The sequence below is a fragment of the Charadrius vociferus genome, unplaced genomic scaffold (assembly GCF_000708025.1).
Source record: "Charadrius vociferus isolate BGI_N301 unplaced genomic scaffold, ASM70802v2 scaffold244, whole genome shotgun sequence".
Lineage (NCBI taxonomy): Eukaryota > Metazoa > Chordata > Aves > Charadriiformes > Charadriidae > Charadrius > Charadrius vociferus.
Window position 1 is genome coordinate 4,059,246 of NW_009648822.1, and position 22,800 is coordinate 4,082,045.

The 22,800-nt window shown below is 38.6% G+C and overlaps 1 protein-coding gene across 1 annotated transcript in view; it reads left to right on the forward strand.

The window, feature by feature from the left end:
• EDIL3 (EGF-like repeats and discoidin I-like domains 3) overlaps positions 1–22,800 on the forward strand; it is a 203,091-nt gene that overhangs the window by 119,243 nt on the left and 61,048 nt on the right. Inside the window, exon 6 of the mRNA XM_009886882.1 lies at positions 9,843–10,024. Coding sequence (XP_009885184.1) covers positions 9,843–10,024 — 182 coding nt within the window. The remainder of the gene's footprint in view (positions 1–9,842; positions 10,025–22,800) is intronic.

A 22,800-nucleotide genomic window follows, 5' to 3' on the forward strand; every position in this document is an offset into this window, starting at 1 on the left:
GGAATGCTAATTACATTGATGTTTGTAATCCCACTGATTTCTATTGTAGACCTGCTAGAAAAATGCAGATTGTCTTTCAGCGTAACTATATCTTGTCTTTCCAGTTTTACTTCCAAGAGAAGGCTTGCATTTGGTTTGTTGTTTTTTTGTTTTTTTTTTTTCCAAAGTTGCTCTTTGGAACAGGCAGATTTTGAGAAGAAGCAATCATTATTCACATAGATACATATGTCATGTGGTGCCTTCAAATTAGCAGGAGTTGCTTAGCACTTTAAAAAACAGTAGTATTGTCATCTGGTTCCTGTAACTAACTCAGAGAATCAGGCAGAGCTTCAAAACAGTCAACTGGTCAGAATCCAGGTATTTCACCTCTCCTGATAGGATTTAACATAAGTTGTAAAGGAAATCAGTGAGATTTCCTGTTCAACTGGCACCTCTGAAATCAGCAATCCCACCAGCCAGCATGACTGTGAGTGTGCATTTGCGTCAGCAGGTCACTCCATTGGAGAGGCAGAATATCAGCTTTCCCAGTGGTTAAACCCATTTTGCAGCACTGGTATACTCTTGAGCTTGCACTTTCTTTTCCTGGTGATGCTGACAGCTCCTGGAAATTGTAACATTACCAGTTTAAGATATATTCATGCACCCTATGTTAAAATTACTAGTTTTTCTAGCACAAATGTTGCCCCGTGACAGAAAAGAACAAGTCCTTCAGAATGAGCTTTGGTAGAAGAGAAGATACACCACAGTGTAATGCATTTGCCACATAGGTATGGTTTTTCTCTGTATTGCGTGCTCCATAAACAAAAAAAAAAAGACCCCAAACAGCATGTCACTAACAACAGATGAATATAAATATAAAACCAAGGAACTCTGAAAGAAGTTGTCTAGCTATCCTGAAATCTGGCTGAACTTTCTCAGCACACTGTGTCTCATTAGTAAATTTCCTAACATTGCTGGAAAGCTGCTGAGTTTACTTTTATTCTTTGAAAAAATATTTCTATGAATACCCAAGGAGGGGAGAAGTGTACAGACTGCACAAGGTTCACCAGCAGCAAATAAAAAAGGTTATTTTGAAATCCAGATGTGTTCCTAATTTCATTTTTACCTGCCTAAGTTATGCTTAGATTGTTAATTGGCGGTACTCTGTGCCACAACCATTTACAATGGCTAGAAGTAAAGGAGGTAATTAAAAGACCCACAACTGCACAAATCTCCTACACTCACAGCAGCCCAAGTCCAGATCCAACAAATAATTATGGGATTGGTAGATAAAACTTGGAATCACATATCTTTTCATGTCATTGGAACCTAAGATAATAATAATAATAATAATAACAACAACAACAACAACAATAATCAGTTACTGTTATGTGGCAGTTAGGTGCTATGGTTTCTGTGTCTGCTGTTCCTTCAGTGTGCAAGTATGACTACATGGCAATTATTTTATAGTGCAACTTGAAAGCTCCTATGAATTTAACTTCTATAATATGAATGTAGGTTAATTCTTGTGAGATTTTTTTTTAACTTTACTCCATGATTTCTGTTTTATTCAGATTAACTTTAGTCACATTTAAGTGCTTATGAGTTATATAAAACTGGTTAATGACACTACTCAAACATGGTAGAAATGCTATTTTTCACAGTGCCAACCTGAAATGTAAAAATCGTTTTTCACATAAAGATTAATATATTGCTATATGAGAGCTCAGCAGAGGAGTTTGAGAAACTCCTTACTGCAATATAATTTAATCTTTTGAAAAAAGAAATCATAATTACTACTTCAAAATAAAATAAAATAACGGTAATGTGTATCAGTGAATTGATGAATGCTGTAACTTGAATAATGGTATAAATGCAGAGCAAGTGTTTTGTATTTGGAAGTTAGACAAAAGTGCTTGTCCTTTTTGAAACCACCATAGAGTGACAGTAGTTTGCTGCTGTAGCTGTAAATTGGCTGTATGGTGCATCATGGTTGAAGTTCAGCGGATCATTTTTCTGTGTTCTGAACTCTTCCCTGGATTTTGGGTTGTGCCTCCAGTTAGTCCAATAATCCATATGTCAAGGACAGCTGTTCTCCTTCACTCTTTGTGCTATACCATGTGCTTGGTGTAAATTGTGGAGTTTTGGCATCCCCAGGTAGAAAAGAGAATAGGAGAGGAGGCAAATACACTAAAGGCTATTTTAAGAGGAGGACATTGTTGTCCACATTAATAGAATCAGGAAAAGAAATAATATATGGAATAAGAAAGAATCAAGTTGGACTTCAATCAAACAGCAAATGGGATTGTTTAATGTTCCCCACTAGAGCTTTTGAAAAAAGGTGTTCAACAAACATTTGTCAGGAATGGCATGTCTGTAATGTAGTTGGCATGTCTTGGGGTATTTTCCAGGTCATTTGAAGCCGTGGTTTTCTCTGACAGGGATCCACAACATTCTGTGAGTCCTTTTCCCAGGCCAGTTCCATTAAAAGCATTTTGAACGTGCCTAGGGACTCTGTCAATAGCATTAATGTGATGGAGTTTAGCACAAACGTAGCAGCAACAATGACTTCATGGAGCAACACTAAAAAGTGATTTTTCTGATTACAGCTTTGCAGATACAAGATTTTAGATGTACTGTTTTGAGCATTGAGCATAAGAATAACCATGTTTGGTCTGATGACAGTCCAGCAGTCCTGCCTCGGACAGTGAACTGAACTGTACGCATAATTCATGAGTGTAAGAAAAGAGATAAGCACTAAATGATGTTTCTTCTATTGTATTTTTCCAGCTTCCAGCAATCTTCTGTTTAGGGATCTCCTAAATCAGAAGTTGCATCTTCCTTCAATTTTATTCCTTTTGGATAGGTCCCTCTTCAACTGCACTGTGTATTGCAGTTCCTCAGATGTTAATCCCTATGTTTTTTTGTGGGGAATTTACAATCGGATCCATTCAACTTTAAAAACAGAGCGGAGAACTTCCCAAACTAGAACTAAGCACATTAGCCCTGAACAACAACCCTTCATTTTAGATGCAGCACTATATAAGAAAAAACATAATCTGCTTTCAGTGTCTGATCCGTCGTATCCATATGCTCCTGCACTCTCCTGGAAGTATGAGTATTTGCAGACTTGCTCAGTGTAGAAAATACCTCTGGATGTCCATCAGAGGGATGTGAATCTCACCCTGGGACTGTAGGCCAGTGTGGGAAAATGCTTATAGTCAGACAGCCAAAGTCTCTACGTGAAGAAACAAGAAGAAATAGGAAGCTGAAGCCTAGATGACATGGTGGGGATCTTATGCGTGTATCAGCGTTAATGACTACAGTATCAGTGGTCATCCGTAATCCTATTGCGAGATGGTGAAGTTGGCAAGTGGAGACCATCGTGTCACTAAAATCATGAGAGGGTCCACTGACATCTCTAGCAGCAAGGGAAGCTGCGTCTCCCAGCCACCTCTCTGCAAAAGCACTTTACGTAGTATTTATAAAGAAGAGAGGATTTTACCATCGTTGCATCATGGTTGTGAAAAAACAAGCCCTGCAAGAACATCACTTCATACATTGCATATGCATGGGCACTTTAATAGCAGATTGCTAAATGATTGTCCATATCCATCTAACCAGCTCCTATAAAAACAAATTCGCTGTTTTCTGAAGAGAGCTATCCTTGACAGAGCAAACTGGGTGAGGGTGTGTGTGGCAGGAGGAACAAGAAGGGGAAATAGGAGGCTGAAACCCAGATTGCATGTTGGGGAGCAGCATTAATTATTGCAATATCAGAGGTCATCTGTAATCCCATTGTCAGGGTTTGTGTTCAGCACAATTACCGTGCCATGCTAAGCACAGCCAGAGTAATCTCATTCCAGAAAATGAGGTGCTTGGAGAAAGGCAGGATTGCAGATGTCTAAAGCAGATTTGTTTTCTGCATGCCTTCAATTTTGCATCTGTTTGTTTTGATGATGTTAGCTAGAGACAAACCAACAGAGGAAATGAAAGCTATATATTCATGCTGCAAAATCAGGCATGTTTCATCGTCAATAATAAGAAATCTTTTTCTTCTGTTTGCAGAGGCATAATCCTCACATTTTCAAGCAATTTTTAAACCATTTGGAGGTTTTGCTTAATTTGTGGACTGACATAAAAGTAGAATTCCAAATTAAATATAGTCAAGTAACATCTTTACTCAGTGCTTTCTGCTTATTATCTCCTACTATAGTAATTCTTTATCTTAAAATGCTTGTCTTTCCCCTGTTAAGAGGGAGGATCAGTGACATATTTCCCTATTCTAATTTACCTCTGAAGACATATAAATGTAAAACACAGTAAACTAACTGTCATCTTCTTCTGTTTCCTTTTGCACAAATATTTTTGTTCAGCTGGAGAGATTTATTCTGGTAAGAGATAAGGGTGCAAACGCAGAACTCATCTTTTTTTCTGAGGAGCTATTTGATCCTTATGCCCTTGGTCTACAAGTGACATCTGGACTAATGATCACTTGCTTTGTGGTGCAAAATGGTACATAATGTTTCAGATCTAGTTGAGTTCATGATTGCCTTCAAGGCACTTTTATAACCATGCCACCTTCACATGAGCTGGTGGGGATTCTTAGGAGACCTGAAAAGATATAAATGAATCCTTCACTTTTTGTCTGTTGTTGACTTTTCTCATCCTTCACTGGAATCGTTCAGTCATGTACCTTATTGGTACACCTTTGCATTCTGCCATCTTCATGGACAATGGAGCATTGTGGGCACAGTTTTGTGTCTGATGAGAGCAAGAGAAGAGTCAATAGGGTTTTATTCAGTGCATACCAATTGTCACTCCAGGATTAAAAACAATATTGCTTGAGTTAGTATTTTGCTATTTAATGACACTAAAATAACAGCACCAGATGACAAAATCTTCCGTGTGAACCTGTATCATGAACCTGTCAAACAGCTTTTTAGTTGCCATTTTATTTTTCTTTTTACTTTGTTTCATCAAACTGATTATCGTACCCCAATGTGTCAGCATTAACTAATAAAAATGGTTTTCTTTTTAATGGCTAACATTGACCAGACTGAATTGTACAGAGTCACTGTAGTGGTATGATTACTCCCTTGGAGACTGCAGCTTCCCAAGCTGTCATGATTTTTGTTAAATGAACTGTGGATTTAATAGAAGCAGATGTATAACAACAAAATATAATACAGCTTGTACTTGTTCTGCAAAATATGTATCACAGTTTTATTTAAAAGACAAAATCCAAAAGCAGCATTTGTTTGTTTCCTTCATTGGCATATCGCAGCCCTTAAGCATTAAAAGAAATATTTGATATCTTAACTTGAACAAAAGTATTGTTTGTGTCTCAAATTGAATATCTTCTGCAGAAGCTACTCTGTAACCAGTCTTTTACTGATATAACCTGTTTGATGGAACCAGAGGTAGGTTATTCAGCTAAGAGTTTTCAGGCAAAGTAAATTTCTCAGGAATTTAGAGTAATAGCCCTATTAGAGCTTCTGTAAGGAGAAAGCATGACTCACAAATCAAAGTATTTGGAAGAAATTAATGAGCATATGGCTAAGGGAAGTCCATTTGCTGTGTGATATTTGACTATCCAAAAATGTGTTCAACTATTTCCTTTCAACTGATGAAAGAAAGTAAATTGAAAGGTTCTATTGTAGAATAATGTCTGATTAAAAATAAAGACCTAAAGTGTGGGTAAATGGGCAGATTTAATGGTGGAAAGAGCGTACCCACAGAGCCCTAGCAAAACCTCACCTGAAGTGATGGCTGTTCAATACATAAGAAAGGTAGCAAAATGTTCTGATAATTTAAGAAATTTACTTAGCATTATTAAAATGGATTGAGGAATTTTAGAAATATCTTGAAATACAGATTGACCTGGCTATGAAGCAGCTGGATAAATCCAATGTGTTCAAGTTCAAGGTAAAACTAGTCAAAAAAACCCTCATGATGCACATGCACGTGAGTCTTAAGTCTCAGGAAGAGATAGCCTTGGGTGGGCTTCCTTAAGGCCCATCTGCCAGGCCTGTGCCTGGGAAATTGCTCAGTTCATCAGCACTGCTATGGTCAGAGTAGGATTGTATTGAAAATTCTGTGGTTTGGACCCTCACACAGTACTTGAGCAGTATTAAGCTTTAGCTTAATCCAAGCTTCCCACCTCATGAGAATGACCTGATATCCTCAGGGCAGTGAAAAAAGATGGTCTTCTAAAGACAGATCTTACTGGTGTGTACATATATATTAGGTTGTAAGGCTAATATTGCTTAGAAATTATTATCCAGTCTCATGTTTCCTGTGTATGTCATGTTGTTATGCTTGAACTGAACACCGGAATAGAAAGTATCTCTAATGCGGTAGTTTCAATTTTTAGGAGTGGTAAATTTTGTGTTTAATTCACATTGAAAAACTAACAAACGTGTCAAACCAAGACTGGAACTGCAATTAAAAAAAAGAAAATTGTACAATGAATTACGTATTCCCCAAAGGTAGAGATTTGCTATGGATTTCAGGAATAATCCTCCTAAAGCTAAGGAAGGTGAACACTTCTGACTGTATATGGTCACAGCTGACAAAGTGATGTACTCCGCAATTTAGCTGCCTTCAGTTTAGAAAGGAAAATTCACCATTCTCTTATAAGGAATTCACATATTTCAAATACCATTTAATGCATCTCCAGCATCAGAACTAACACGCCTTCAAATCAAAACTTTCCACAAAGTTCCACACCTTAAACAGAGGTTGATTAAAAAAAAAAAAAAAAAAAAAATGAACATCCACATCTCTTCCAAGTCTGCCAAAGCTAGGATGTCTACAGGAGATCAAAAGTCTTGGCATCATATACATATTCTTCTTTTGAAAATTATCTTATGGTGGACAACAGGATGACCATGAGGCAGCAATGTGCCCTGGTGGCCAAGAAGGCAAATGGCATCCTGGGGTGCATCAAGAAGAGTGTGGCCAGTAGGTCGAGGGGGGTCATCCTCCCCCTCTACTCTGCCCTGGTGAGGCCGCATCTGGAATACTGCATCCAGTTCTGGGCTTCCCAGTTCAAGAAAGACAGGGATCTGCTGTCCACCAAAGGGCTACGAAGATGATTAGGGGATTGGAACATCTCTCATATGAGGAAAGGCTGAGGGAATTGGGTCTCTGTAGTCTAGAGACAAGAAGATTGAGGGGGGATCTTGTTAATACTTACAAATACTTAACAGGAGGATGCCAGGGGGATGGGAGCAGTCTTTTTTCAGTGGTGCCCAGTGATAGGACGAGGGGTAATGGGCACAAGCTTGAACATAGGAAGTTCCATCTTAACATGAGGAGGAACTTCTTTACCTTGAGGGTAGTGGAGCACTGGGACAGGCTGCCCAGAGAGGTTGTGGAGTCTCCCACTCTGGAGACATTCAAAACCCGCCTGGACGCTGTCCTGTGCAACCTGTTGTAGGTGACCCTGCTCTGGCAAGGGGGTTGGACTAGACGATCTCCAGAGGTCCCTTCCAACCCTGACCATTCTGCCATTCTGTGATTCTGTGATCTGCTAAAGCCAAACGCCCTTATTCCAGGCCCCACTCAAAACTGGTTGTGATACATGCTGGGGTCTAGTCCTCATGCACACATTTTTCATGTTAGGTCACTGAATACCACTGGGAGGGCTGGCAGGTGTCCTCATCCCTGTGCTCCTCACCGTGAGAGAAGAATATATATACAGAATATACCTGCATGCACCACATCCATATTAAAACAGCTGCCATGCCTCCATTTTCAGCTCCTCTTGGAAACTGCTATTCTGTTTTCTCACATCTCTATTTTTTAAATACTTAATGTATACCAGCTGTTAGGGGTGGTCAATTTCAAGGTAAGCTGGAATCAGTCCTGTATGTACATGTGTGTGTTGGTGAGTTACGCATACATACCCACACACCTGTGTGCAGTTTCTTTCCCATTCTGAAATGACAAAGAAATTTTAATAAATAAATATAAGAAACTTTTGAAAACGTGCAATTTTTTTAGGAAAGTAGAGTTGTTTACCTCTGACTTGCAAGCAGATATGGCAGTTTATACACCAAAGGAATTTATTCTGATGGGATGAAACAGAGATTTGAATAGGTCTTTCAATTTTTAAGTAATGCATGACAACACAATGAAAAATGACACTTTTCCAACAAAAGTGGGTTTTCTAAGTACATCCTATATTGTGCTTCCCTATGTGCTGGTGACAAAGAATTTGTTTTCTTCTGGCACTACTATGCACCTGGCACAGCAGCAGGAGACCGCTGCATTTTGTTATATTTTGTGCAGCGTGAGCAGAGTTATTAGTCAAGTGCTGAATGCAGTGCCTTTCTTGCTGCGTGATACATGACACAGAAAAGTAGAACTAGGACTTTAGATTCAAGCCGAGCTTCATGGACTGTTTAAAAATGTGGGTGAAATCATTGTAGGGTGCAAGTCAGTTATTAATTTCAATGGGGCCAAGATTTCATTTAAGCATATCCTGAAAGTAAACCAGGTTTTGTGCTTAAGAAGTAACACATTTGGAACCCCACGTGTGGAGGTTTTAGTTCATCTTTTCAGAGTGCAAGCATGTGCTTGCCCATGGCCCTTGCTCCATAATCAACTTAAAATGCAATTTCGTTTGTATTTGTCTCCATTATCAGTGGCACACAATACGCAGGGATTGTATTGCCAGTGACTCCCAGCACTGTCTCCCTGCCTCAGCTTCTGCCAAAAGGAGCAAATTGCACCGGTCACTTTTTCTTCTCGTACCTTTAAATTAATGAGGAATTAAATTATTTGTGACTTTCTGCCCATATGGTGTAAGGATTTCATAGCAGTACCATTTCAGAGTTCATTCTCGGATACTGCTTAAGGTGAAGCACTGCCAGGCTTCTGAGAAAGTATAAAGTGTAAGTAAACATCTGCTCTGTCCTGTTGTGCTCAAAACTGCTGAAGTGCAGTTGACCCACAAATCAGATCTTTTGGGCAAATGAGCAGGATCAGCTGCTACAGTTGTTCCTGCACTTAGCTTATCTTTATACTCTGCATCAAATTTGAGGAAAAAATATAGTATCTACTTGAAAATTATTTGGGGTATTGTTAGTAGGTAGACTGCCAATCATTTGTATATAATGAATTTTCAAAATTTTCTCTGTTTGGATTGCTCACAATAACGGAATGCTCTTGTTCCTGTGCCCAAATGGAGTGGCTTCAGAAAACAATGTATGCAGAAATATCTTGATTTTTAAAAAGATTACATCTACAAGTTTTCCAGGTGAATAAATTAATGATAAATACCACACACAAAATTATGAACATTTGAGCATTGCAGTTAAATGCATACTTTGTGGCTTACTGACTAGACGTATGAGGTCTTTAACTATTTTTAATGCAGCTGAACAATATTATGTGTCTAGTTTCATATTTCTAAAGATAACTGCATGATAGTAGGTAGAGTATTGGCTAGATGCTGACCCCTATGGCAAGAGCAGTAACTACAGAATTTTAAATTTGCTCTTAGCAATTATTTCAATATTTGAATCTGAGGATCATTTTATTTCATTTTATCTGTAAAATCCAAACTCACAACTGTTCAGACAGTATGAGCTAAAAGAAATTGAAAGCTTAATCTCTTTCATTAATTTTGCAAAGGGAACAGTTATTTACAAGCAATATTTTTCTACTTTTTTTTTTTTTTTAAATTTCTGCAAAAAGAAGATGCTGCTCAAGTGCTTTAAATCTCTTCTAATAACGTATTTGGCATAATATTTTGGATCTATTTATATGCTATTTGTAACTACAGCCACTTGGGACTCGGAATAGTTGATCATTTCAGTTGCAATAATTTCTTTTCTCGTTTCCATTCACAGGATGCTCTGGCCCACTAGGGATAGAAGGAGGAATTGTGTCAAACCAACAAATTACTGCGTCATCCACTCATCGAGCTCTTTTTGGCCTCCAGAAATGGTATCCATACTATGCACGACTTAATAAGAAGGGTCTTGTGAATGCTTGGACTGCTGCAGAAAATGACAGATGGCCATGGATTCAGGTAACAGACGGAGCTGAGGAGGAAAAAAATCTCCTTGATTCAATTGCCAGAGTCACTTAAGAAACTGATGAAGACAAGTGGTAAACTAACAGCTAGATTCTTATTCTCTGTCAGAAATGTAGCCTAGGCTAAAAGGGACTATTTAGTTGCAAAACACTAATCATCTTGACTTGCACAAATCTTTTTATTTAAAAAACGTGTGTATATGTTCCATTGAGGCTCTAAACCATGGAAGCAAATTTATAGACTCTTTTCAAGGAATCTGCTCTCCACATATGTTACATTTTCTCGTTAGGTCCTTAGTAGCATTTCACAGCAATATCTCAAGGTGGCGATACTTTGACACATGCAGCCTTCCTTGGGCATCGTTCTAGAGTGCTTTAACGTGGTTTTGGCCATACCAGAGCCTGCAGGTGTAGTTTTTCCTCTCTGCTGAGCTGCTCTGGGCACACAGGTTAAGCATTGTGTGCATCATGCTTGAAGTAACAAGAACTGTTGTAATTAAGGTTGAGATAGCTGTTAGTTCAACCACATCCACAGGGCTGAAAATATACATTTTTTCCATTTCCACTCAAGGACGTTATCGCTAGAATGACTCAAATGGCAGTGCCCTCTTTATGGACTGGATTTCTCTGCACCCAGCAAATGACTTCAGTAAAAGTCATGAAGCAGGGAATATGAAGTCCTGTGGCTGTATTTTAATGAAGATTATTATCTAGTGATTGCCATAGCTTTTTACATTTATGGTGTTCTCTTTTCATGATATATGAGTTGGGCTAAGCTGTGGCATTTTCGGCTGCTAGTTAATAAAGTTGATGTTAGATACTTATGGGAAAAGCTTTTGTGCTAATCAGTATAGTCAATAAGTGAATAGGGTGCTTCCCTCCCAGGGAACCCACCACAGGAGTAGCAAAAGATGGTTCTTGAGCATCCTGTCTACCGACACTAAGTTAAACTGTCCATATGTCCCTTGGGCATATCAGACACACTCTTCTTGAAGTTATTTTCATGTACATGGCATAATTTTTGTTCATATGCAATTTTTTGTACTGGCTACCATTTGTGATTTTTCTGAGCACTTCCCAAATGTTTGGGGAAAAAGTCTACAGGATTACCTGTTCATTTTTCCTGTCTGGAGAGCAGGCACAAAGCGGTGTTTGATGAAGTTTTCTGAAACTGGTGTGGTGAGAGTGCTGGATTTTGTCAGTTCTGAAAAATGAAGCCAGTGTTACTGTTTGTTATTCACTGCAGAGCGAGAACACAAAGGACCTTCAATGCATCTTAAGTCAGTTTTCTTCTGTAAAGACCAGAGGGGTTAGGAAGTCTGTAAAATTTATACATTGAAAAACAACTGGAAAGAATAACGCTAAGGGACTTGAGCAGAATTATTTTCACAGGAGTAGAAAACTAATATAACTTTAATGGATAGTGAAAAAGTCAGTGTTACAGTAGCTTTTGGGCTGCTTTAGAGTATGGGCTTTATTAAATGAGCTGGGGAGAAAAATCCAAATCACAGTATCACAGAATGGTCAGGGTTGGAAGGGACTTCTAGAGATCATCTAGTCCAACCCAATCATTTAATCATTAAATCATTTAACACTGACCCCCTAGACATGTCTTTATCAGATGAACTGGATGGGGATGGCTAACGGTCTGTTGCTTCCACATTTGTACTTGGCAAAGCCACCACCCACCATGGAGGCAGCTGTCAGGCTGCTGTGCAGGTTTCTACCCAGACCAGAGTTGTGTCTGTCTTGGACTTTGCTCCAAGGGAAGCCTTCCCCTTGCCCTTACCTGGGAGAAAGGTTGCTCCAATGAAGAAAACATGTCTAAAATGTCAGCACAAGGCTTCAGGTTTGAAGAATGCATTCTTTTTTCGGAGCTAATGACCAAATCTAGGTACTGTCAGTCCCATGCAGGTTATTCAGTAATTTTGACAGCCATATTATGTAAGGACTTTTTAGAAGCTAATTAAGCTGTATGACTAACGTGTACTAAGCATCTGCATTCCCTTCTTTTTCTTCTTATTTTTCTTTAAAAATTAACTTTGGTCTATAATCTTCACAAAACTTGCCAAGTATTTTGTTTTTCTTTTTAGTTCAGAGTAAAAATAAAAATACTCTGTAGTTTAAAAACAGAAGTCTAAATCTTGAGATTTTTTTTTTCTTTTCTGAAGACTTTTCTCCTTAAACCACCAGGGAACAGAAAATCTAAATTTATCAGGGAGATGATACTTGTAGAGAGAAAGTGCTTTTTAGTCTTCTGCAGAAACCCTGTTTTGATTTGGCAAGGATACAGACCTCTACAAACTCAAATTTTATGCACTGCATAGTAGTTCTTTACATCAGACCACTGTCTTGTTCTTCAAGCATGAAATACACTCTAAGAGACAGACACTGCCTGACCCTTATATGGGTGAACAGTTTCTGTTGAGAGAAAAGGAGAAGCAGAAATCCCATATCTTATTTTTGCACAGCTTCTGTAACGGCCAGGGAGATACTTCGTAAGCAATTGTGGAAGGTTACGAAAAGTCAGCCCACTCTGATTTGTGCTAAGTTTCTGTCCATCTTCATTCTGGTCTTGTAGGAGAAATGCTCCCTCTAACAGCAGCCTACTCTTAGGTTTTACTTTCTTTATCATATTTCCAGCTTCTTCCTGGATCCTAGTGTGAGGGGACCTTTTCCATGCTGGTCTGAGTGACAAAGCAGCTGGTCCAGAAGATGGGTCCTGAAAAAATGTGAATCTTTGGCAGAGATTAAGTGGAAAGTTACAAAGCCAGAAACTCCATTTTAGGAAATGTAAATTAACATTTTGTGCAGTGAACCTGAAGCAGTATCCTGTTACCCTCTTAGAGTTTCCAATGCTAGATAAATTCTAAAGGAAGCTATGTATAATGGGCAAAGTCCCCCAAAGTATAAGCATGTACAAGCCTGTAGCTATTTTTGCCTTCTTCCATCATTATCTATTTTCTTTGTCATTTAATTTCTTTATTTATATGCAGCTTGGCAAATGAAAGGTTTGAGTGCTTTGCTTATAACTCACTTGTAATGAGTGCACAGTTTTTTTCTCTAATCTTTCAGGTGTCTGACACACATGAACTAATTAGTATGCAATTTCATTTTCCTGCATTCCTCCAATGAAATGAAAATTGAAATTGCCATTTTAAATTTACACTCTCAGCATGTAATTAGTAATGGCACTACAATGCTTGTAATTGGCTTGTGATTTAAAGGGTCAGTGACCATGTTTTTGAAAGCAAATTAAAGCCAGAGTAAGTCATATCTCCCTTTTAAAGTTCTGCTGACCTCTGTTTCTCCTCATAGTTGGCTGTGATAAAATAGCACCTGTGTATACTGTTTACCACTTCATTAGTGACACTAACTTTTAATGTCTCCAAATACAATGAGAAAAAATCCCACACTTCTGTTTTTCATTAATTGTTCATGAGATACAACCAAAACGGCCACTTTACCCGTTCTGGAAACCAGAGTTTTTTGTCAAAACCCCTTTTTTAAGACAGCACTGGTTTCTCTTTTTCCTTTTGTTTTTCTGCATGTATGGCTGCAATATGTGCTGTTTGGTTTTATTCTCATTCCACTTGATCTCCACTCCTCCCTTGCATATATATATATATACTTTTCTATTCACATATATTTTTTCTCAAGGCTGTATGGATCAGAATAGCGATGGCCATGGGCAGGATTGTTGCTTCTATTCTCTCTCTACCATATCCAAAGACACAATAACTGTTAATCTCTAACACAAACCTGCTAGCAGAACCTTTTAAATGTTATTCCTCTCTAGTGATTTCTAACATAGGAATCCATGCCTATATCCATAGATATTTCTTCTTCTCTCCCAGTTTCAGCACCCAAACCAAGTATTTCATAACTTGTTTTTCCTCTGCTCATGGATGTTTTCCCTTTTCTTCCATAAAATTTTATCCTTCTTTTTATATCTCTGCAGTTATTATTCCTGTAATACACATAGATTTTAGCCATGGTGGATATGCCAAAAATGCATAAAGTGGAATGTCGTGAAGAACACTGTAAGACAAGATAGAATAATTTGTCATAACTAGCAACATAAGGTCTGGTCTACAGTACCAAAATCCTAAGTTGTGCCATTAAAATGTATTAGTAACTGGGTCAGAAGGAGGCTGTCACAGGGATGATGGGTGAATATTGGCCCATAAGATAATAGTCTTGCTTCTTCAGACTCTTAGGGTAGGTGTAGTGTTTTTGTTCTGCAAATAGTACAAGTGCAATAGGTTTTCAGTCCATAGGTGAACCTTCCTAGACGTTAATTTGCCCAACAACAGTAAGACTTGTAGCACCTACATCAAGGAGCCTGGACTGGAGAAGGAGCTTACAGCAGAGATTCAGAGTCTCCTGCCACTGCATTGCAGGGCAGGCTGGGCTGGGTCAGATGGTCAGTACCCCAGGGATCCCTAAGAATATCAACCTCAGAAATATATGACAGTCCCAGAACAAAGTAAGAAGGTGGGTAAAGCCATAGAAGAGGTATAGGGTGAAAGTATCCAATTTAAGGCTATACAGCAAAAATTGGGGTGTGCAGTGAAGTCTAGTAGGAAGCAGAGACTGGTACAGTTGGCAGAGATGATGTTTTGAGTTAGGAGGGCTCAGGGAAAGTTTTGATTAAGGAAAGGATGGGGTAAATTTGATTTTCTGGTCCTGGCTGTGGCCAGTCGTTTAAGCAAGGAGTGGGAAAGATCAGTGCCTGCTGGTTCCCATGCAATTGCTGCTGTTGCACCGTGACGGGGCTATCATGTCTGAGAACAAGAGATCCCTTAATTTCTGCTTGTTTCCTGAGTGTGATTGCAAAGAGGATCCCTGGGAGGAATGTGCCTGATGATGCAATAATTTGAGTGGTGTATAAGAGACTAACAGCTCTTTTTAAAGTGCTTTGTGGTCTTTTAAACATGGAGTTTTTTACAGGGTCAGTATTAATCCACAGCCACCAAGAGAAGATTTGGGCATACCTTACATCTGGAGAATATTAAGAAAATGAACTAATTAATGGGTATCATACTACTGTGTGGGAATTGTGACTGAACACCTTAACTGTTGCTGGAGACTGTTGTATATAAATGTAAGGTATTAATTAGAAAAATAAAAAAGCTATTTTGTTTTCCCTCGTTAAATTAGCAGGAACTGTTTTTCCAGAGACATCAGTATGGTTACCAATTGGCTTTTAAATAAGACATTAAAATACTAAATTTTATTATTGTGAGAGGGAGGAGGATTCATTTACAAAACAGCTGGACTGCTCAGTTTGGTTGTAGAATCAAAAAATAGGAAATAAAGTTGGTTCAGGTTGGGTAGTTATCTTTTTCCTCCTAGTTTTTACTGCATACAAAAATATACAAAATATTTACTTTGGGTTTTTTTCCTCTTCAAATAATTCACCACTTTCCAGATCTATTTCATATTTTTATTCAGTTTTGGGGTAAATGTTTGAGTGTCAAATGTGATTTCAAAATGGAAAAACTAGAAGTCTTATTTAGAATATATGAAAAGGCCATTCTAATTCTAGCATTTTTTTAATTTCTTCTCTAAATGGATTTTCTGAAACTGTATGCCAAAGTTCAGGTGAAACTCTATATTTTGAGATACAATAGTTTGATGGAAAAGGTGGTCAACTTCTAAAAGTTAATTTGAGTATATTAGCATTCTAGCCAAAATACTTTGGGTTTATTTACTTTTACCTTCTCAGTGCATCTGTTTTAAATAATACTTTTTTCTTTTTCAATAACTTTGCACCATTCTAAAAAACCAACTTGATTATATTTCTTGAAGCTCTGAATAACTTTTTCCTTTAGAGACTCTTATTAAAATAAGGTGTTATGGAAAGGAATCTAACCCAGCAGATTCAAGATAAAATTTTCCCAGGTCCCTCTGTAGTTTAGAATAGTAAGGTCAACTAGGCCCTGTTGGAGCCACAAAAATGTAATTCTTACAAAGATTGTTCCCACAGCAGAAATCAGAGTGATTAATTAGGGATCAATACATTGGGCACCCATGAAATGTATGGAAATGTCCAGTGCCTTGGAGGGTGTGCACAGAGCCAGCGTGCTGCATGGGTGATGGCCAAGTTCACCCAGAGAAAATGGAGCACAAGAGTCTACCTTAGGTGTTGGCCATACACAGCATTCACTAAAAAATGTGTCTGAGGACTAAATAGTGTACTGATCTGTTCTTGGATATAATGTTTACATTAAGATAGTTGAAAATCAGTGGAGTAAGACAAGAATCGTGCAGCACAGTGATTAGGATACTTGCTTGAGAGAATCAAAATTCTAGTTTTTACTCCAGAAGCCATGTTGGTTGTTTATTTAGTGATTACTGAGAATGTTTCTTGGGAGGGTTTTAAATCTAGGTGTATTGGAATATTGTTTCTGGTCGGTAGAATGTATGTTTTTATTTGTGGTTTAATTTGGTTTTTACACAAGTGTCTCCTACACCACCTGTAGTTTCAATCCCATCTCTGGTTCTCAGCCTCAGATTTTGGGAGCTTCCAGTCCCTAGTACTAGCATAATTAATTGTGTGTCTGTGAATCTCACAAACCTAATCATAACTACTGCTACACACAAAAAATGTGCTTGTAATAAAGACTTTCTAAGTTACATCATTCCCCAAGCAGGAATCAATAAAGTGTTGGGTTTTGTTCTTCAAGAAAGGCAAGGAAAAAAATTAGCAGCTTCCACATCAAGAACTTCCAAAGAGCAAGTATACACCAGGTGATAGCTATTTGCTAATAAAATGTTAAAACCCAAAATACACAGAGGTCTTGCAGAACATTCATTCAAACATCTGTTAGTAAGAGCTCTAAGCAAACTACCATCTGTCATACCATTCATTTTGTCAAAGTTCATTTCCTCATTCATGAGTACTGTTGTATCAGCTTCCAAAAATACCTGTCATCATAGATTAAATATTTAATATTACTTAATATAGCTCTCAGCTTTGTATAATGTGGCCAATTGAACCTTATGAAATACAATCTCAGAGTCATCATGTAAGGTGACTTGAACCATATAGGAAAACTTAATCTGCTAAGTTAAACGCTGAAAAAAACTATTAAAGCTCTGCATTTTTTGTCAGCAATCCAAAATTTGACTTAATATCATAGGAGTATTTCCTTGAGGGATATCGAGGAGTGGCAGTAAGTACCTGAAAGCCCTTGGCAGGGTAGAACAGAAACTAATAAGGAAAGTACAGTTGAATTCTCTCAAGACTATCCCTCGTAGGACCTTTGAACTGCAAGAATTAGAACAGATCTTCAGCTGGTCAAAGTCTGCCATAAGTTCACTGACTTTTGTGAACTCAGTATCAATGTCTGCTAGCTACAGATCTCCCTCAACATTTGTATAGAACTGTAGAATCATAGAATTGCTGAGGTTGGAAGGGACCTTTAAGATCATTAAGTCCAACCATTAACCTACCCTGACAAAACCACCTCTAAACCATGTCCCCAAGTACCACCTCTACCCTTTTTTTAAACACCTCCAGGGATGGCAAATCCACCACCTCCCTGGGCAGCCTATTCCAATGTTTAATAACCCTTTCCGTGAAAATTTTTTTTCCTAATATCTAATGTAAACCTTGTCTGACATAACTTGAACCCATTTCCTCTCGTCCTATCACTTGTCACCAGGGAGAAGAGGTCAGCCCCCACCTCTCTACAACCTTCTTTCAGGGAGCTGTAGAGAGTGATAAGGTCTCCCCTCAGCCTCCTCTTCTCCAGGCTGAACAACCCCAGTTCCCTCAGTTGTTCCTCATAAGACGTGTATTTAGCTTACAGGCTAAAAATACAATTTATGTACTCAAAACAGGCAAGAAAACAAAAGGACTGGGAGACTATTTCTTACTGTAATCATCTAGATACTCCCTTGTGTCCCATAACTTGGTGTCTGTTTAATATCATCTTATATCTCCTAGTTTCATGCTTTGTAGACACAAACACCCACACACAGACATATTCAAACAACTTTTGATTGAGGTTTCAGGTACACAAAAGCAGTGAGTTCAGAGTTAGCATCCCCATGGCAACAGAAACTTGATGCTGTTATAAAGACTATCCATAACATGCTCTGTCAGCCTGCGTGCCAGCTTTCCTTAATTACTCCATGTAATATGGCTGAACAACTGAAGTATCAGTACTTTTAAACGCATTGTTTCATGCATCTGTAACACCATCTATTTTGACTTAATGGCTTTTCACATTTATAATCCTGATATTAAAGTAATCAAAGCAGCAAGTGGTGACACACTGTAATGAGCAAATGTGTGTCCGTCTGGTTTCTCATGCTAATAATACCTTGCATGCGAAGGTGCCCCAGCACCTATGTAGTGGCTCGACAACTGTACTGGAGTGATGCGTGGGCATCATAGTCCTCCTGTGGGTAGGACAGCATCTAAACCTGTAAGATGATACTATGCTGATGCGTGATAGTAAAACAGTCATCTTTTACGTTGTAAACCCTTTCAAAACCGGCAAACCCAAACGATCCTCACTTGTAGTTACTCTTCTGCTAGGCTTGACTTCTAGAAAAATAGCTGTTTCGATTTACTTCGTTACAGCTAAGGTTCAGGAAAAAAAGTTCAAGAAAAAGTAAAATTAGATGCCAATATATTAAGATTCTTTTTTTGGTGTGGTACAAAGGCATGTATATACACCTACCTCTGTGTTGGTGGCCCCAGAGCAGCACATACATGCTGAGTTCATATGTGGATAGGTAAGTCACAGAAGCGCAGAGCGTTCTGCAGGGTGAAAATTGAGGCAAAGCCTTGGTACAACTTGAGTTGTGGAGAAGCAAGCATGCGGTTCCTGGCTGCACCTCTATATTTCTCTGCAATATTACAGCTGGTGGGGAAAAATTGCTGATTTATATAGGCTGTTGGAAAGAGGGGAGACAAAGAGCACCATAGTAGTACAGCAGAAAACAAGGGCTAAAGTAAGCTCATACTCCTTGACCTTCTCTGGAAATGATGATGTGTGCTTGTCATCACAAAGACTTTCTAATTTAGGTGGAACATCAATTCTGAAAAATAGGAGTGTATTTTACTTTTGCGCTCTTGAAACCTTCTTATTCCATGAGTGGTTAAGACAAAGAGACATCATTCAAGTCTCGAGTGGTTCAATGAGACTTTTCAGATTTTGAGGGTCTTGTCTTTGTCTGTTGTAAAACCAAGCAACTTTTAATGTTTTTAATCTAATCTATTGCCTGTCAACTTTTGTAGAACGAAAAAGTATTTTGAGGAAAAATGAAGAGATAATAAAAAATGATTGGAAAGTCTCACAGAAGGGTAACATCTTGTGTTTATATGCCAACTTTTTTGTCTATTGATTAATTTCAAGAGATAATGGAAAATATGTTATGAGTGTGTTTGTTGTGATTCAACCAGTATTCAGCTGATTTCTTCAGGTTCAGGAGGGATTAATCATTTGAGCTTCCTTTTCATTTTCTGTGATAACATCTGTGGGTGGAGAAATCTCTTGAGTGGCATAGTCTTTTCAACAGTCACAAAGCCATATGTCCCCTATGTGCTTACTAATCTACCTCTTTACTCCACGTGTGTCCACCTAAAACCTTGGCCTCTTTCGCTACACAACCAGTCTCATAGCAACTAACAGATTATTCACAAAGATGACGGTATGTGGGAAGGATTGCTTTCACATACTCCTGTTTTACCCTTTGTCTTTCTCCCACAAGTTTTGTCACAACGTGGACACAGTCTAACAGTTGCGCTGATTATCAGCAGCATTACCAGATCAGTCAGAAAGTCCTAGTTACTGCTGGAACCTCAATGTGCTTGGGTTCTCTATAAACCGACAACCTAAAATGGCTCTGCACTAACTAGACAAGATATTTGCAGGTACATGGGAAGAGCAAAAGGATGGTAAGGTCAGTATGATAGACAGCATAAAACCAGCTGTGGCTGCCAGACTTATTGGAAAATACAGTTTTAAGTAGGTATGCAATGATTAGGATTATCTTGACCAAGGAAGAAAGGAGGTAAAGATGTGTATTTTATGATCTGTATTTCATTACTGATCTGCATTTCGTCACTGGCTGAGGAAGGGTAAGTTAAAGTGGGGCAGCATGAGAAGTGGCTACTCACTAGGAGGCTGCAAACACAGATCTACCGTGTCACTTGTTCCTCGGGGACTCCTTGCAAAAAATCCAGACCTGGTTTGAACTGTGGGATTTGCAGCATGTCCCAAGGCTGACATAGCCAAAATTACATAGGAAAGGAAGTGTTCCCATTGCACAGCCCATCACAATCATGTCTTGGGGAACTACCCTTCAGGTAAACTCTTCCCCTTCCTTTACAGTCATAATGAGTATGATTTCTGTAGATAAGCTGCATAAAACCTGCAACCTGCTGTAGGTGACCCTGCTCTGGCAGGGGGGTTGGACTAGATGATCTCCAGAGGTCCCTTCCAACCCTGACCATTCTGTGATTCTGTGAAAAAGAAAGACAAGGAAGTGAAATATGGCTAAGAAGTGCTCTCTGCACATGCTTTTTGTGCACCATTTGATAGAGCTATTATCACTTGCTGGGTTTATTCTGGTGGAGGAAAGAATTAGCTTTAGTGTCTCCACGTGCTAAAATAAACTGTGCAATCATCACAAAATCGCAGCAAGGATCACATGGTGCAGAGGCAGTCTAGTCTCCTATGTGTTCCCCACTATTTCAGTTTTTGCTTTAGCTTCCATCTTTCAATGGATGGGTTTAATTCCAGGTTCATCTTTAATATTTAAAGCTAATGAAGATAATTTCTTCATCTGGGCAACAGATTTGTCATTTTCTAGCACATTTCCCTCTTACTTAGCATTTCTTGGTCTGAGAAGATACATAGGACCTAGACAAAGCCCACTGAAGTCAGAACGAGAATTCTTCCCAGTTGTCCTTGTTGGGCTTCAGGGCAGGTCATATCAGTTATCAGAATTTTTAATAGAGTGCATGTACCAAAGTGCCTTAAAAGAAACAGAAAGGATGCAATAGAAAGTACCTCTGATATTTGCAATGGGCACATTAAGAATTTTCCCTGAATATATTTTCATGGTGATTTTAATATACCTTTTGAATTTACTTCTATTCCCTAAAGGAGAGGGTTTTCATGTAGGATGAAAAGAAAAGTGCATGTTTGTTTCTGTGACATGAGTCTATCATCCTATCTGCTAATCTTTACGAGCTATTGATCAAAGCTATTTTACCAGTGGAGATACACAAAGCTATTTTCTCTGCCATTCTTACTTACACTTTCTATGACTGGTACTTTAAGAAGTGTTCTAGACATTTTGGTGAAGTTCTTTCTGGGCGGCATTAACATGCCAAAGACAGGAAGAGTACTCACAAGTTCAAGGTATATGAAGGAATTAATAATAGCAGTGAATGACCTTAGAGTTTCTCGGCTAACCTTAAACTGCAGGTAGTGAATACCCATTTAATCAATACTTTGTAAATGAGATGAAATTTTACAAGGCTACAAACATCTGAGCAACGTGAGATTGATTATGGGCCTCTTCTTAAGATGACAGTCTGAATATGCCAGTATTTGAATAATTCATATCATCCAGTTAATGGCATTCATAACAACTACCTTTGGGACTAAAATAATGACTTAATAATAAGAAGAAACAGAGCAAGCAAGTTTTTAGTCTGTCTAATTATGTAAACTCTCTGAGGTATAAAGTGCAAGTTCTCAACAAAAGCCAAATGAAGCGAGTGCTTTTTGGTAATATTCATAACATAGGCTCCTCCCTATAAGGATTAGGGCCAAACCACCTCTGTATTATTGTTTTCCATATAAGTAGGGTTGAACCTATATTCTGATCTTTTCACAGAAAGGCAAATTAAATTAACGGGTCCATTTGCGTCTCTGATCCAACAAGCCTAACTTGAAGCATATAAATAGTTTAATTGAAGATAGCAAAGGTGATGAGTTGCTTTTAGATGGTTAGCTGGGGCTAAGCTGTAATTGAGTCCAGGGAAGATCTAAGAGATGTTTGTTGTTACCATAAGGTATGATAGACTGACGAGGCACTCTGGAAACAACAGTACCAGGAAGGTGAGTTTGCAGAGGATTTAATAGCAAAGTTGTGAAGAAACTTTGCTCGATCTGCATCCACCTAAGTGAAACAAAAAGGGTCTGGGATCAGAAATAGCTGGGTAATTGGTTTGTCTGCAAGGTACAATCCCACAATCACGTTAGGAAATATTATTTGTAAAGTGACCTACAGCAAATGACCGTGTTAGTTCTCCTAGACTATCACAATTATAAGATAAAATGTGTTGGCTTTTCTCCATGTAATAAACCCTCTTCCAGAATGGCAGCAACAGCTGGAGTGCTACTATGGATAAATCACTGCGTTAACTATTCTGGATGCTAGTTAAAACACATATCACTGCTACTATGCTGACTGCATTAATGCCCCCAAGTAAATCTGGAGAAGCTCTGCTGACAGCGCTGATTAGGAGAGTAACAAAAAGCCACAGACAGCCAAGATACATCAGTGCCTTACATCCAGGTGCTAGCGATGCTTTGCAACAGGGAAGATAATAGTAACTGACCTGCTCCGACCTTCCTGAACCTCATCATATGCTGAGTCCTGCTCTGCAACCCCTTGCTCTTGACGTGACATCAGGGTGAAACAGTGATGTTTGGTCACGTTCAGGGCCTCTAGTGCTTGAAGACAGAAAGGGAAACATAGCAGGGAGCTTCCAGGCTTGCAGAGTTTCCCAGT